General features: G+C 36.9%; 1 protein-coding gene across 1 annotated transcript in view; it reads left to right on the forward strand.

Moving 5' to 3' along the window:
- The first annotated feature begins 87 nt into the window (after positions 1-87).
- LOC108740311 overlaps positions 88-14,277 on the forward strand; it is a 26,163-nt gene continuing 11,973 nt past the window's right edge. Inside the window, exons 1-11 of the mRNA XM_018474594.1 lie at positions 88-217; positions 652-872; positions 2,387-2,620; positions 3,387-3,562; positions 5,473-5,657; positions 8,347-8,558; positions 8,727-8,900; positions 9,013-9,128; positions 10,156-10,392; positions 11,984-12,203; positions 13,479-13,762. Coding sequence (XP_018330096.1) covers positions 145-217; positions 652-872; positions 2,387-2,620; positions 3,387-3,562; positions 5,473-5,657; positions 8,347-8,558; positions 8,727-8,900; positions 9,013-9,128; positions 10,156-10,392; positions 11,984-12,203; positions 13,479-13,762 — 2,132 coding nt within the window. The 5' untranslated portion in view covers positions 88-144. The remainder of the gene's footprint in view (positions 218-651; positions 873-2,386; positions 2,621-3,386; positions 3,563-5,472; positions 5,658-8,346; positions 8,559-8,726; positions 8,901-9,012; positions 9,129-10,155; positions 10,393-11,983; positions 12,204-13,478; positions 13,763-14,277) is intronic.

A 14,277-nucleotide genomic window follows, 5' to 3' on the forward strand; every position in this document is an offset into this window, starting at 1 on the left:
TGACACATTTGTACCTTCTTTGGGAACGACATGTAAAAATATTTGGGCAACGGAATTAGAACATGTCAATGTTTGTCATAAATGACTCTTGTCACTCTAGCAGTTTTCAAATTTCACTTTCAAAAAGTGTAAATAAAGCCAACCATGTCAACGCAAAAACCAGGAGATTGTACAGATGAAGAAAAATGGATTATTAAGAACTTACCATTCGAATGGGGTAAACTCAATTTTAAAAAACACTTTTTAATAGCTATTGAATAATTGAGAACATACTATGTCAAAGAAATTATACTTTTCTGAGGAAATTCTGATCTAATCAGTTGAATAATCTTTTTTATTGCACAAGTCCAATGTTCTGAACGGAGTTTTTGGACTTCTTCGTCAATAAATCTATCTACAATCCTTAGGAGTTATAATGAGATAATCAACATTAATGACAAAGTTCAGAATTTCTATAATTATTCTTCTTACGTTAAATTTTAACTGATCAAGAAACAATCGATATTTATTATCTTCTTTCTTGTATTATTGTAAGTACAATTTTTTGTTATTTGAATGGCTCCTTCAAAAAATTGATGCATTACAATCCACATGGACTCATTCAAGGAAAGCAACTAATCAATTTTATATTTATTATTATTCGTTTTACAGATTGTGTCTGTACGAAATCAAAAGTTTTAAAAAGAATGTTACAAAGGCGAGAAAAGAATCACATGTCTGCAATAGAAATAATGAAAGCAAAATTAATTGAAGTTAATTGCTTCATAGATAACCATATTCGAAGAATTGGTGAAGATTTAAAGGAAACGGTATCGATGGCAAAGTCTAAGGCCTCCGACATTTGTGAGAATTTTGAAAAAAATTTGGAACAAGTAAAGTAAAGGAAATTGTATTATAAAAATGAAAGTCATGAACCCTCGGTGGTTCACAAAAGACTTTGCCAGATAGCAACCTACTAATCTTTTTTTTTTATAAATTCGCTACTAGACGAAATGTTCTTAGTATGTAGTCGGTGTTTTGTCGAAAGTGTCAGGCGATTTCAAACTCAGCAGCACGACGTAAACGTTTCCGGCAGAACTTAAAATTAGACCACTAAAAAACGTAGAATGACCATATAAGTTGCTGCAGACAGCATAGTGAATGCTATCTATAGAAAAGAATGTCCAAAATGGCCCCAGACCTCGCAAAATAAAATCTAAGCCAATAGATTAAACATATCAAGACGGTAAAAACTGTCTACGAAATCAAAGATCAGCGAGTCGTCATTTCCATGGTCTCAATGACTTTTGGCATATATTGGTTAGTATCAGGATAAGTTTCATTTTGCGAGAACCGGGTGTAAAAAAAAGTTTTGATATTCTCCATTGCTACTTACTATAACAGGTTTCAGTAATATTCCACTAATTCCTCCTCTAATATGACTATCGACTAGCCAAAGTATATCAACTTTTTGTTCTGATTGGTTATCACGTAGACTGCTAAAGTTGGTCATGTAGATATCCTTATTAGAAGAGGACAGATGGTATTGACTATGCTGTCTGTACTTATTCAGATTTCCTGCTCATCATCATCATCATAAGGTCGTCAGTCCTAAGACTGGTTGGACACGTACCTCCACTCTTTCCTTTCCTGAGCTAATCTTCACATTTCCCTAAAACTATAACGACCCGTATCCTTAACTATTTGCGAACAGTAATCTAATCTAGGTCTACCTCTACCCCTCCTAACTCCTGTTTCTGCCTCTAATATGTCTCTGACTAGACCTTCATGCCTGAGAAGGTGTCCTACTAACCTATCTCGCCTTACTGACTTCCATAGAACCCTCTGTTCTCCTACTCTTTCTAATACCACTTCATTTCTAAATTTTATATTATTGATGACATCCCCCGAGGTAGTCCTCCGACTAGTTTACGTCCAGAGTGCTTTACCCCTGAGGACGCCATCATTTAATATGTGTGACACATTTTACTTGGGATATCATAATGTGGTGGTTTCCCGTTGCCTTCCACATCGCAGTATTTTGCATCAGAGTGCCATACCGATCCTCGCGACGTCTGCCACCGTGAGTACTGAAAGAGCTGCTGCCCTCTTTCAGGGACTTGTCTTAGTCTGGTTTCTCTTTAAGAACCCCCCCATTATGGTTGAACCTATGGTCCGACTCCCTAAATCATCGAAACTCGCAAGCCGATCCACCCACTCTAGTTTGTACAAGAGTTTCGATTGTTAGGGCTATTAGTAATTATTGTGGAAGAAAGTAGTGAGCTGAAAAATATTAAGAACTCCTATGTGCTATTTTCTATGCTCTGTACACAAAATAGATTTAGTGCCACTGTAAAAAATAGGATATTTCAAAAATTTTAGTGTTTTATTTGATATTTTGTTTTAGTCGGAAATAGGAAAGATCAGTCATGATGAACTTGCCGAAGCTGCCGACGATTTGATGAAACTTGAAATATACAGTAACGAAAGTATAGAAAACTTCCACAGTTACTTAAAATGTTTAGAAAATTTGCGATCTGAACGATACAAAGTGATATTTCAAGAAGCCTACCTCAATCTGCACATAATTCAACACTTGTCGCCTATGGATATAGAAGGATACTTTGAAAAGGAGATAATTGTAAGACCACAATATTGTATCAAACGTTTCTAATTAAATAACAAAGCATTCGATATTCTTCATACGATTAACAGCTTATAGATATAACTGTGCAGGAAAAAGTTACTCTTATGTTATTAGGCGTTGATTTTGATAAAGAAAATTAGGATTTACTTCAATTTATATGGATTTATAATCGTTATTTTAGACTTCACATTTTACTTCTTCAGTTATTTTAAAAACCGGTCAATTGTAAATCCTACAATCTTCGCTACAACAGTTTCAGCGTAAATTTCCGGTAATTTCCCTAAAAAAAACCAACATAAAAATTAACATCTCTTTGATTTTGTCTTACCGGTGCATGAGCTATGAATCGTGGCTACCGGCTATCGAGTAGATCAAGATACTGTAGGTATAGATTTCCTGCGGCATTCGTTCCTAATAATGAACTTCTAGAGACGTCGTTCCGTTTATTTAAACAATTTCTATATTATAATTCGAATACGTAATCCTAAAATGTAGCATGATGGCGTTTAGTGCGCCATTTGTAGAATTTTCTAAAATTTCTATATTTTCACAAATAGGGAAGACAGTTTTAGTGTAGATTTTCGGTGATATCTTCCAAGAAATCCCATTAAAGAAACTTTTTGAAATTGTTAAAACATCTTAGGAGTTCATAGTGGTACTGTTCACATAACCAAAAGTACAAGAATACTTTGAGGCATCGGTAACCTCTAGGTACTATCTAGGATAATGTACTTATAACAGCACATTCTAAAATTTCTAGAATATGAATGAGCTTATTATGAACAACTTCAGATTGTACTCCGAACTGCACTCTAAACTTCGTCTGCAAAACGAGCACGCTTTTCTGATATGCAGCCGGCGTATGAACGCTTTCAAAGAAATTTGGAGAAACGCAAGGAAAAAAGTATTTATGAATCACATAACAACTTCACTATGGTAAGAATCAAATTCTTTACAGTGCTTGAATAACTGATAAGAAAGAAAAATACTCATAAGACTGAACTGATGCATTCCTGATTCAGGTCTAATAGCTGTCGTCGGTAGGTCCAGCATCAGAGAAGGAAGGGCTTCTAAAGAGACTCTCCGTTCGTACTAGAAGGAAGCTGCTACAACCGACGATGACCTTTAGACGCTAATCAGGGCAGCATTAGTTCACCACTTGAATGCGAAAGTCTTTACCAATTACTCATTTATTCTATTGTTTTCGTGGAAGAGGGGAAATCTTCAAGGCTCATCCAGCCGCCCGTACGACTGGGTAGTGTTGGATACACTCCCAGGAGCGCCTACCAAATAAAACTCTTCTACCTTAGGCCGTTATGGGACTTGTCGATTCAGGTCCTCTTCAGCACCAATTACTCATGAGGTGGTTCGTTATAAATAGATTTAGTTTATTTGGTTCACGGAAATGAAGACCAAATATTAATATTAAATTTTGGTAAATATCCTATTATTTAAATGTGGAAAAGGTGTATAAAGTCCATTTGTTTTATGTTTTAATGAAGACAATTCAAAAATTAGGACAAAGACACTGGATGAGTTGCTGAAGAGGTCCAAATATATCGACGTAACAGCATAGAAGTGACTTATTTTTATTGAAGGCAACTCGACCCTGCACTATGCTCCGCTTTATATCCCCCATACTCCTTCCGTCCTGACTTATCCGACTTCCTACATACCTAAACTCAGCGACCTTCTAATTTTTCGTCTCCTATCTTTTCCTACTTTTTCATTCCTTACATACCAGTAGTTTTGTTTTATTTTTATTTATTTCATACAGTACTGTTTTGTCAGTACCGCTTTCATTTTATTTAAAGCTATCTCCATCTCTAACTCCTCCTTGCTAGATGGTAATACTGCTATATCATTTGCAAATCTAAGCATACTAATAAAAAAAAAAACTTTTGGGTGTTTCATTCCCACCAGCCACTAGTGCTGGTGGGCGGCCAGTCCCTCCGGACTACGCCGGAAGGTAGGGCGGAAGGCCCTCTTCGGCCTGCTTTCAGGAATCGTGGGAATGGGTGGGTGGTGGTTCGGGTGAGAAAGATGAGACGGACGAAATGAAGACAGAAGAGAATGAAAGATTATCTGTGGAATATTACTGCCTCAGCATTTGCCTAAGTGATCCAAGGAAACCACAGAAAAGCTTGGACCAAGGCAGACGGACCCGGAATCGAACCGGCGTCCTCCTGAATACTAAGCAATGGTCTAGACCTTTAGGCCATGCCGCTCGGTAGCATACTAATATTTTGCCACTGTTTATATATCTCTACAGTTGTACTGTCTTTAATGATATTGATCGCATCTTCGATGTATAGATTAAGTAGCGGTGACGGTGTGCATCCCTGTCTGACCCCCTTCCTAATATTTACTTCTCTATATTGTAGCTCCAGCTTTATAACTGCCTGTTGCTCTTTGTACAAACTAAGTATCACTCTTCTACAACTCTGTAACTCATCCCTACATTTTTAAGTATATTTAACATCTTGTCCCATTTAACATTGTCAAAAGTTATGCACTCTTTCCCTTTTCTAATGTTTTCTCTATTGTTACCCGTAAAGCTAGAATTGCCTCCTGCGTTCCTCTATTTGTTCTAAACCCAAATTGATCTTCCCCTAATAGTTCTTCCGCCATTTTTTCTATCCTCCTCTAGTTAAGATTTTTGACGCATGGGAAGTTAATCTAATTGTTATTAATGTCTCGCACCTATCCGCGCCACTCTTTTTAGGTATAGTTACTACTACGTACCGTTTATAATCGTCTACTTATTAAATATTAAATAATAATTGTTATTTTTATAAGTACCTACAAACTTTCTAAAATTCATTAATGTGATAAATAATTTTCAGTTCACTCAGTAAAGTTTGGGATGAAGAATTCCAAAAAGACGCAAAGGCCAAAAATGTAAGCGTAGCCCTGGAAGATACAGGAAAGAGCTTGACAAATTTGCTTGATCAAAAGATTACCTTGCCGACAAAGTCGTTAGATTTAAATAAGTGGTTAAATGATATGCAAAGTGCCATGGATTATATGGGTACCTATACTTTTAATAAAGGTTTTAATACTACAAATAAGTTTCATCAGCATACGTTTTGGATAGGAAATTAAAATTGAAAGAAAATTTCAAATCATAATATTACAATTTATCCTTAATAATTCCAAGTAATTAGCAGCTGATGTTGCTCAAACAGTCCACTAAGTAACATATTTCATCCGATTCGCATTTTACTGATTAGTAACTACAACTTTCCTAATAATTTAAAACTTTTGAAGAATTGAGTGCATCTTTGCTGCTTAGAAGTACTGCAAGCCCATGAATAAGTAGTTTGGGCTTGGTAAACCAATTTATGAAATTAATTTGTAATTTATCGTTCAAAGAGCTTCAAACTCTTTCAAAGTGCATGAAGCACCTTCAAAATGCTTAGGGAGTTGAACCTAATTCCATTCGAAGTAACTGGCAGTCCTTGAAATATAAAGCATAATACGTACTTCAAGAGTTAAAGCAATTTAGGCAAGGGCTTTAATCTTGAATCCTGTAGGTAGTTCTTTTGGTGAGACTTTACCCACCTCTGATCATCATAAGGTCTTCAGCCCGAAGGCCTCCACTTCTACCTATCCTGTGCCAATCTTCTTGAACAGTAATCTCGTAGCAACTCTCTGTAGTCGTATGTGATGAGAGATGTGACTAGCAAGTTGTGGTTCTGAGAAGAACCGATTTACCAAAGCGTTGGACACATTGCTGTTGCCTATAATGAGACGTAGCACTGGTACAGCATCCGATGGTCGATAGTCTGGAGTTGATACTGTTGCAGTATACAATAATAGCGAGCCTGGTGTTAGACTAATTTTATTCGAATATTTACAGAGTATTTATACAAAATTTATTTACATGGATTAAATGGCAAAGAACATTTCAGCACATTACATTTGTGTATGTATTTGCCGTTGACCTAGTTAGTCGCAGTGTGTCGCGACCTAACTAAGTCAGCACAAATGTAGAGTCCTAATTGATGCACAACAATAAATGTTTTCTTGCTATACCGAGTGTTCCCACAATCTAATCTAGATCTACCTATGCTTTTCTTAACACTTGCTTCAGCTTCTAATATGTCCTTAACTGGCTCTTCATGTCTCAAATGATGTCCTACACGATCCTATTTTGCCCATTCCTTAGTGACTTCTATATCCCCCACTTTTCTCTAAGTTTTTTCTAAGGAAGATATTTCCAATATCGTCCATCATCGCATCTTCAATGTTTTCAATATTTATTTTCAGCAATACCCACCATCCACGTTTCATGCCATACAGAACCGTGATATATCTTCCAGTTGTTTTCATCTTGAGTTATGTGTCTGACATAAGATCATCCCCAACTCTACTTTGATATCCCTTAGATACCAATATTTTTGTTTTACTTTTATTAATATTCATACCATACTGATCTGGTAATGTTGCTTCCATTTTATTTAATGCTATCTCTGACTCCTTATTGTTACATGATAATACTGCTATATTATCCGCAAATCTAAGCATACTAGTCCTTTGTCCTTAAACCTATCTTACCTTTTATAATATTAATCGCATATTCGAGATACAAATTAAAATGGTGTGTTGTAGGGAAAGAGCGAATATAGAGATAGGAGACAAAAAATTAGAAGAAGTGGCTGATTTTAAATATCTAGGAAGTTAGATAAGTCAGGACAGAAGGAGTAGTTAATAAAAAGAAGTCACTTCTATGCTCGCGAACGGTTAATTTAGAAATTCGAAAAAGGTTGTTAAAGGTGTACGTTTGGAGCACGACGCTGTACGGGTGCGAAACATGGACAGTGGTCGCGGCGGAAAAGAACAAGTCAGAAGCTTTCGAAATGTGATGTTATAGGCGAATGATGAGGATATCGTGAGTAGAAAAGGTTAGAAATGAAGAGGTATTAGAAAGAATAGGAGAACGCAGGACTCTATGAAAGTCAATAAAAAATAGGCGAGATAGGTTGGCATACTTCGTTTAGTTTCTGTAGCGATGTGACCTTCAGTTTGACCGGCGCAAAGTAGAAAAAAACAGCACTAGACCAGAAAAGGAAGGAGACAACTCTCGGCCAAACTCTTAAACGGTGAGGAGCGTATAATCCGTACAGTACTACACGGAAAAATTGACCATTTTATCCACTACAATTGCATTGCTTAAATGTGCTGTTATTGGTACCATTTACTACTGAAAATATCAACGAGATGTTTATTTATATTTGAAGGCATATTAAAGGCTAAAACGCTTGTTTTCGACTCGCACTACTATTCATGATTGAACAAAAGTTTTGGCAGGTACTGTATGAAAAAGTATGTTTAATGAACAAGAGTCGAGAGTATAATGAGCTTTTTTCTCCCTACCTACGATTTTGCCAGCGCGCATCCAAGACATTGGAAGGGGCACAACGCTAGAGAAAGTAAATGAAGTATAGGACACCTTCTTAGACATAAAGGTCTAGTCAGAGATATATTAGAGGCAGAAACAGGAGTTAGGAGGGGTAGAGATAGACCTAGGTTAGATTACTGTTCGCAAATAGTTAAGAATGTGGGTTGTTCTAGTTTTAAGGAAATGCGAGGATTAGCTCAGGATAGGAAAGAGAGGACTGACGATCTTATGATGATGATTATGATTATGATGATGATGATGATGATGATAATGTGTTGTGCATCCTTGTTAAGTAATATTTACGAAAATTCTTTAGATGGTTACAGTATGACATTGATCGGTCTTTACAAAAATGCCATTAGTAAGGTGTTCCACGGTTACATCGATAGACTTGGTGAAATAAAACATGCCATGATGTCCGAAGGAGTAATTGACATAACAGATTTACACACCATCGACGCTGAAATCATTAAGATGTCGGACGAAATAGGAACATCAGATCAAATACGTGATGCGGCAATTTTTGAGGTAAGAAATAATAATTAACTAAAGGATTAGGGTTAATGAGTCGTGATACAGTCAATAAAACTAATTTTTATTACAAACCTGCAGCAAAGCGGTTCCCATTTTCTATAATAATTGATAATCTCCAATTTCATGCAGATCTTTCTCGTTCTTTATATATCAAAATTTTAGAAAAATTGGCACGTCTTCTCTGACTTGCTTAAGAAAAAACTCGAAAAACCCTACCAGTTCTTGAGAAAATCTGCTTCCCTTTGGGACTTGCATCTTTCGAGAATCGAAGAAGCAAAAGTCTTAATCCACAAGGAGTTACAAAATATCATTGATAAGAACGATGAAACAATCATGGTAACACATTTCGAATTTAGTAGACAGTCGTCTTCATAAGACTTTATCAGTCAAAGACAAATTGGGCATTCAACAATATCGAGCATCTGCAGAAATGTATTTTTCTTTTTAGTTGTTTGAAACCGGCGTTAACACCGCACTGGACGCCCTGCGACAGCAACATACCGAAAACGACTTGAAAGCGGCCCTTGGAGAAGTATTTATAGTACTGGATAAAATAAAAAAAAAGTAATAACATACTTTATTACGAAACTACAAACGGCGTCAATTAGTGAATTACAGCATACTTTTTCTCATATCACACCTAATTGTTATCATATACTTTCCCTAATCCAAGAAAAGCTGTTTTTATCTTTGTAGATTAAACTCTTGAACTTCCTGCTATTTGGATCAAGAAGCGCGAAAGTATTGAGACACTTTGAATTTTTATAGGGTTAAATTCAATGCATTAGTTAATTAATTTTTTGAATTAACTTTACTCTCTACAAATAAGCTCAAATTAATGAGAAAAAAATTTTGCTGCGGTTACTCCATCGAACCCGGGCACTTGTTTTTACTGCTCGTTTCAAGAAATTAGAGATATGCCCCTTCCCTTTATTAGGAGGCGCCGTAGAATAATTCCAAATTGAATCATATTTGTCTGCGGAGCTCATTTCTCCACCAATCATCGAGCGAGAACTAGACAAATGTGTACAGTACCATTTGCAAAATTATTTTAACTGTCTCATTAAATTTAAGAATATGCCTTATTTAAAAGCATATTTAGTCAAAAATAATAACAAGTGAATTAACTTAACGTTCTACACACCTATAAAACTTTTGCTTTGTTTTCTATTGTTAATTTATATACATTTTTGTTTTAAGAAATTGCTAAACATTTTCGTCTAGTACTGTACAGTTCTAGCCGATCTCCTAAGACCGCCCATCGAGAGCTCTGCTCGTACAAGCTTGTTCCAACTATTTCTGTCTTACTCACGCCTAGTGTGTATTCTTTCTTTCTTCGCGCAGATTTCTTCAAGGTCACAATTCTAACAAATTGAAATAGACTGTACGTAGTAGTACTTACTCTACCACTACCGCTCCTCATTAATTTGAAGTTATCTGTAGTGGGTAAAGTTAATTCAAAAAATTAATTCACTAAAGCACGAAAGTATTCTTCAGCTTTCATTTTGCCGATTTAGACAGTATGTTAACCAACAACATATTGTTCTATGTATTGTTCCACTATCATTATTCATTAAATTATAATATACAGGTACTTAACAAATCACGAAGCCGAAGTCAAAGTCTTGAACAAGTTTACCAAGCTATCGGAAACTGCCACTGGCATCCTCACAGCGGAACTACAATTGTTTCTTAAAACGTTTCCCAAAGAAAACATCTATATCCACAAAAGTAACTCCGTAGAATATTTCCCAAGTAACGAGGGCATTTTTCAAAATATCAATGTAATAGTACATAAAGTTAACGCAGTCGAAAACTGGATGACAGGGTGAGTTATGGAAATAAATGTCGTTTTTTCATAAAGCCATCATTATCACAAGTTACATCATTTTTTTTACATATGGTTGTTACAAATACGAGGGTGGATTGATAAGTTTCCGGCCTAACCAAGAGATGACGCCACTAGGCCTACCTTGAGGTGACATTCTATAGTACCATCCTTGGATAGCTTGTAGCTATAGTTTCAGCCCGATCTCCTTGCTAGTGTAGGTTTGACAGCACGCTGAACAAGACGCCTCTGTGGTTTTCGTAAAAATGGAAAAGCAGGAAAATCGTGCTGTCATCAAATACTTTTATTTGAAGGGGTTAACGCCGAAGGAAATTAAAAAAGAGATGGACTCAACACTGGGGACATCCTCCCCGTCATATTCAACCGTTAAGCAGTGGGTTTCCGAGTTTAAAAAGGGTCGTGTGAGCACCTCTGATGGGCCTCGCTCAGGACGCCCCGTTGAGGTCACAACTCCAGATATGATCGAAAAAATTCATCAAATAGTGCTGGGAGACCGCAGATTGAAAGTGCGTGAGATAGCTGAGACCTGTAAGATGTCATATGAACGTGTGCAACATATTTTGCACCAACATTTGCATATGGAAAAGCTCTGTGCAAGATGGGTGCCGCGTTTGCTAACAGTCGACCAAAAATTGATTCGAAAAAACATTTCTACCGCAAATTTGTCATTGTATAAGCGTAATCCAAGCGAATTTTTGCGTCGATTCGTAACCGTTGACGAAACGTGGGTCCACCACTACACTCCTGAAACCAAAGAACAGTCTAAACAGTGGATTGGACCAGGGGAACCAACTCCAAAGAAGGCAAAAACAATTTTTTCGGCGAACAAGGTTATGGCTACTGTTTTTTGGGATGCAAGAGGTATTATATACATTGATTACCTTGCAAAGGGTAATACTATCACTGGTCAATACTACGCAGACTTATTGCAACGTTTGAGCCACGAGGTGAAAATTAAACGACCTCATCTGGCGAAGAAAAAAATCTTGTTTCATCACGATAACGCACCAGCGCACACGTCAATCGTTGCGACGGCTAAAATCAACGATCTAAAGTTTGAATTGATGCCGCACCCTCCTTACTCTCCAGACCTAGCCCCGAGTGACTATTTTCTGTTCCCTAATCTCAAAAAATGGCTTGGCGGTAAGAGATTTGCGGACAATGAAGAAGTAATCGAAGCTGTAAATGGTTATTTTGAGGAGCTTGACGAATCAGTCTATAGAGATGGCATTAATAGACTGGAACACCGCTATGAGAAATGTATCAGCCTTGGAGGAGATTATGTTGAGAAATAAAAAAAAAAAATTTTTAAAAACCTTGTTTTTCTTGGTCAGGCCGGAAACTTATCAATCCACCCTCGTATATTAGATTCAATTTATTTAATTGTGATGACAATTCAGTCGAAAATCGGAATTGTTGACCAACAGAGCAAAAATTATTATTGATTTATGACCGCCTGCAAAAACGCCGGCATTTTAGATCACGTTGAAAAAGTGACTCTACTGTGTAAAATGTCTTTATACTGTACCAGTTTATATCGTACGTAAATGAAAAAAAAGTACCCTTACAGTTTAAGGGAAACCATAGAAACATATTCATCCAATTGCAAAGAGGAATTGTCCAATCAAACAAGCGATTGGATCGAACAAGAAACAAAAAAATTGGCTGAACGTCTAGAGGTGCAATTGTGCTTCCATGAGTCTAGATACGAGAGAATAAAAATTAACGTTTACGACCAGCGATTGAATGAAATAAGGAGCCATGAAGAAGCATTAAATAAACATAAAGCGGTAATTATTAATTTCTATGAGTCAATGTACAGGGTATAGTAATAGGTTTGCTCCTGCAAGTAATTCTAAACGAATCCAATGTGCAGTCAAGTTCCTCACTGGTTCCAATTTACGAGATTGAAACTCTTCATCTTTACTAAAAACATGTAACCTACTATCACCTGATCGAAATCAGTTTTGTCCTGGTCCCCATTTTTGTCAGTTCGAAAGTAGTTTGTTCGTATGTAGGAGCAAACCCAATATGGCATCGGGCGTTTCCAGACAGTATGTAATGTGTTTTAGAAAATACTACAAATGGCGCAGTAAACGCCATCTGTGGCACGATGCTACATTTTAGGATTACGTATGCTCCAACAAGGTCCACTTGTGTGGATATCTACTTGCTGAAAACGAATCCCGGCGTAGCCAACCTCAACGTGATAGGCACGTTAGCTTAATCGAATAAAATAATTTGAAGTGGTCTGTATTCTGTCAAAACTGCCAGACGCGGATCGCGATTTCGATCTTTTTGGATCTCATCAGCGCGTCACAGGCAGCTCCGACAGAACACAGACCAACTTTTACCTGCTGTCTTAACAGTACGTTTTAGAAGATACTACAAATGGCGCAGTAAACGCCATCTGTGGCACGATGCTACACGCTGATGCGCGACGCGCTGATGAGATCCGAAAAGATCAAAATCGCGATCCGCGTCTGGCAGCTTCGACAGAATACAGACCACTTCGAAATATTTTATTCGATTAAGCTAACGTGCCTAACACGTTGAGGTTGGCTACGCCGGGATTCGTTTTCAGCAAGTAGATATCCACACAAGTGGACCTTGTTGTAGCATACGTAATCCTAAAATGTAGCATCGTGCCACAGATGGCGTTTACTGCGCCATTTGTAGTATTTTCTAAAACGCACTGTTAAGACAGCAGGTAAAAGTTGGTCTGTGTTCTGTCAGAGCTGCCTGTGACGCGCTGGTGAGATCCACAAGAATCGAAATCGCGATCCGCGTCTGGCAGTTTCGATAGAATGCAGACCACTTCGAATTATCTTATTACTATGTAATGTTTTCTCCAAACAATGGTTTCTAGTGTCAGGATGCAGGACTGGCAGTCATGACTTTAGATACTGATTTAATTGGCAAACTCTGTCTCCAACAAAAACTGCTTGATCCAAGTAGTCCTAGTCTTCCTTATCCGCAATTAATGTAGACGCATAAGCCTTTTTCTTCTCATCCTGCTCTTTCTTATTTTTGTCACTTTTGAAAAGCAACTTCCTTTGTTTTAGGGGGTAGATGAAGTATTTTTGAATTTAAAGAAAGACATTACTAATTATTACGTTGAAATGCAGAAGATGATAAAGAATTTTCACGAAAATCTCGGTAAAATGAAAGAGAAAATTAACGAATGCAAATCGGAGAGTGCCATGAAATGTCTCATTTCTGAACTAACCGTGGCGAAGCAGAAATGCCTTAATGAGATCCAAGATAAGAGGGAGGCAATCGAAAAAAATCAAATTTCGAAAATAAACACTTTAAAACAAGCTGGCAGTACATTTGCAAATAGTATAAAGTAAGATCAATGATTTATTTCGAATAACAGAATCCAGTTTGCAGTTATGTTGTTGTTTGTGGCTTTAGGAATAACTGTTTTATTATAATTTTATTTAACGAAAGTATGACTTGAGACCACTCGCACCCTGGTCAATTGTAGTTGCTACTAGAAGCAGGCGCCTATTCGATCACAACCCCCTCTAGCTGACAGTTCTCGTCACATGAACCTAAATCTAGTCTTTTGTTTCGATCAAGGACTTAACCTGCTTTGAACAATTGAATAAGAGCATCCTACAATACCTTTTAATGACAAGAGTGCGAGCTACCAATTTTAGCAATAAATAAATACTGAAGTACAGTAGAATCCGCTTATAATGACATCGAAGGGATATGACAAACACGTCAATCTAAGCGGGCGTCATACAAAGCACAGTCTTAGTTTAATAGAGAGAAAAATTACAAATGGTATATATTTATTAACAGAAAAAGAAAAAGAACGATAAATTGTAATATCAATATACATAAGAAAGGTCA

The sequence above is a fragment of the Agrilus planipennis genome, unplaced genomic scaffold, assembly GCF_000699045.2.
Source record: "Agrilus planipennis isolate EAB-ADULT unplaced genomic scaffold, Apla_2.0 scaffold203, whole genome shotgun sequence".
In the NCBI taxonomy this organism is placed as follows: Eukaryota; Metazoa; Arthropoda; class Insecta; order Coleoptera; family Buprestidae; genus Agrilus; species Agrilus planipennis.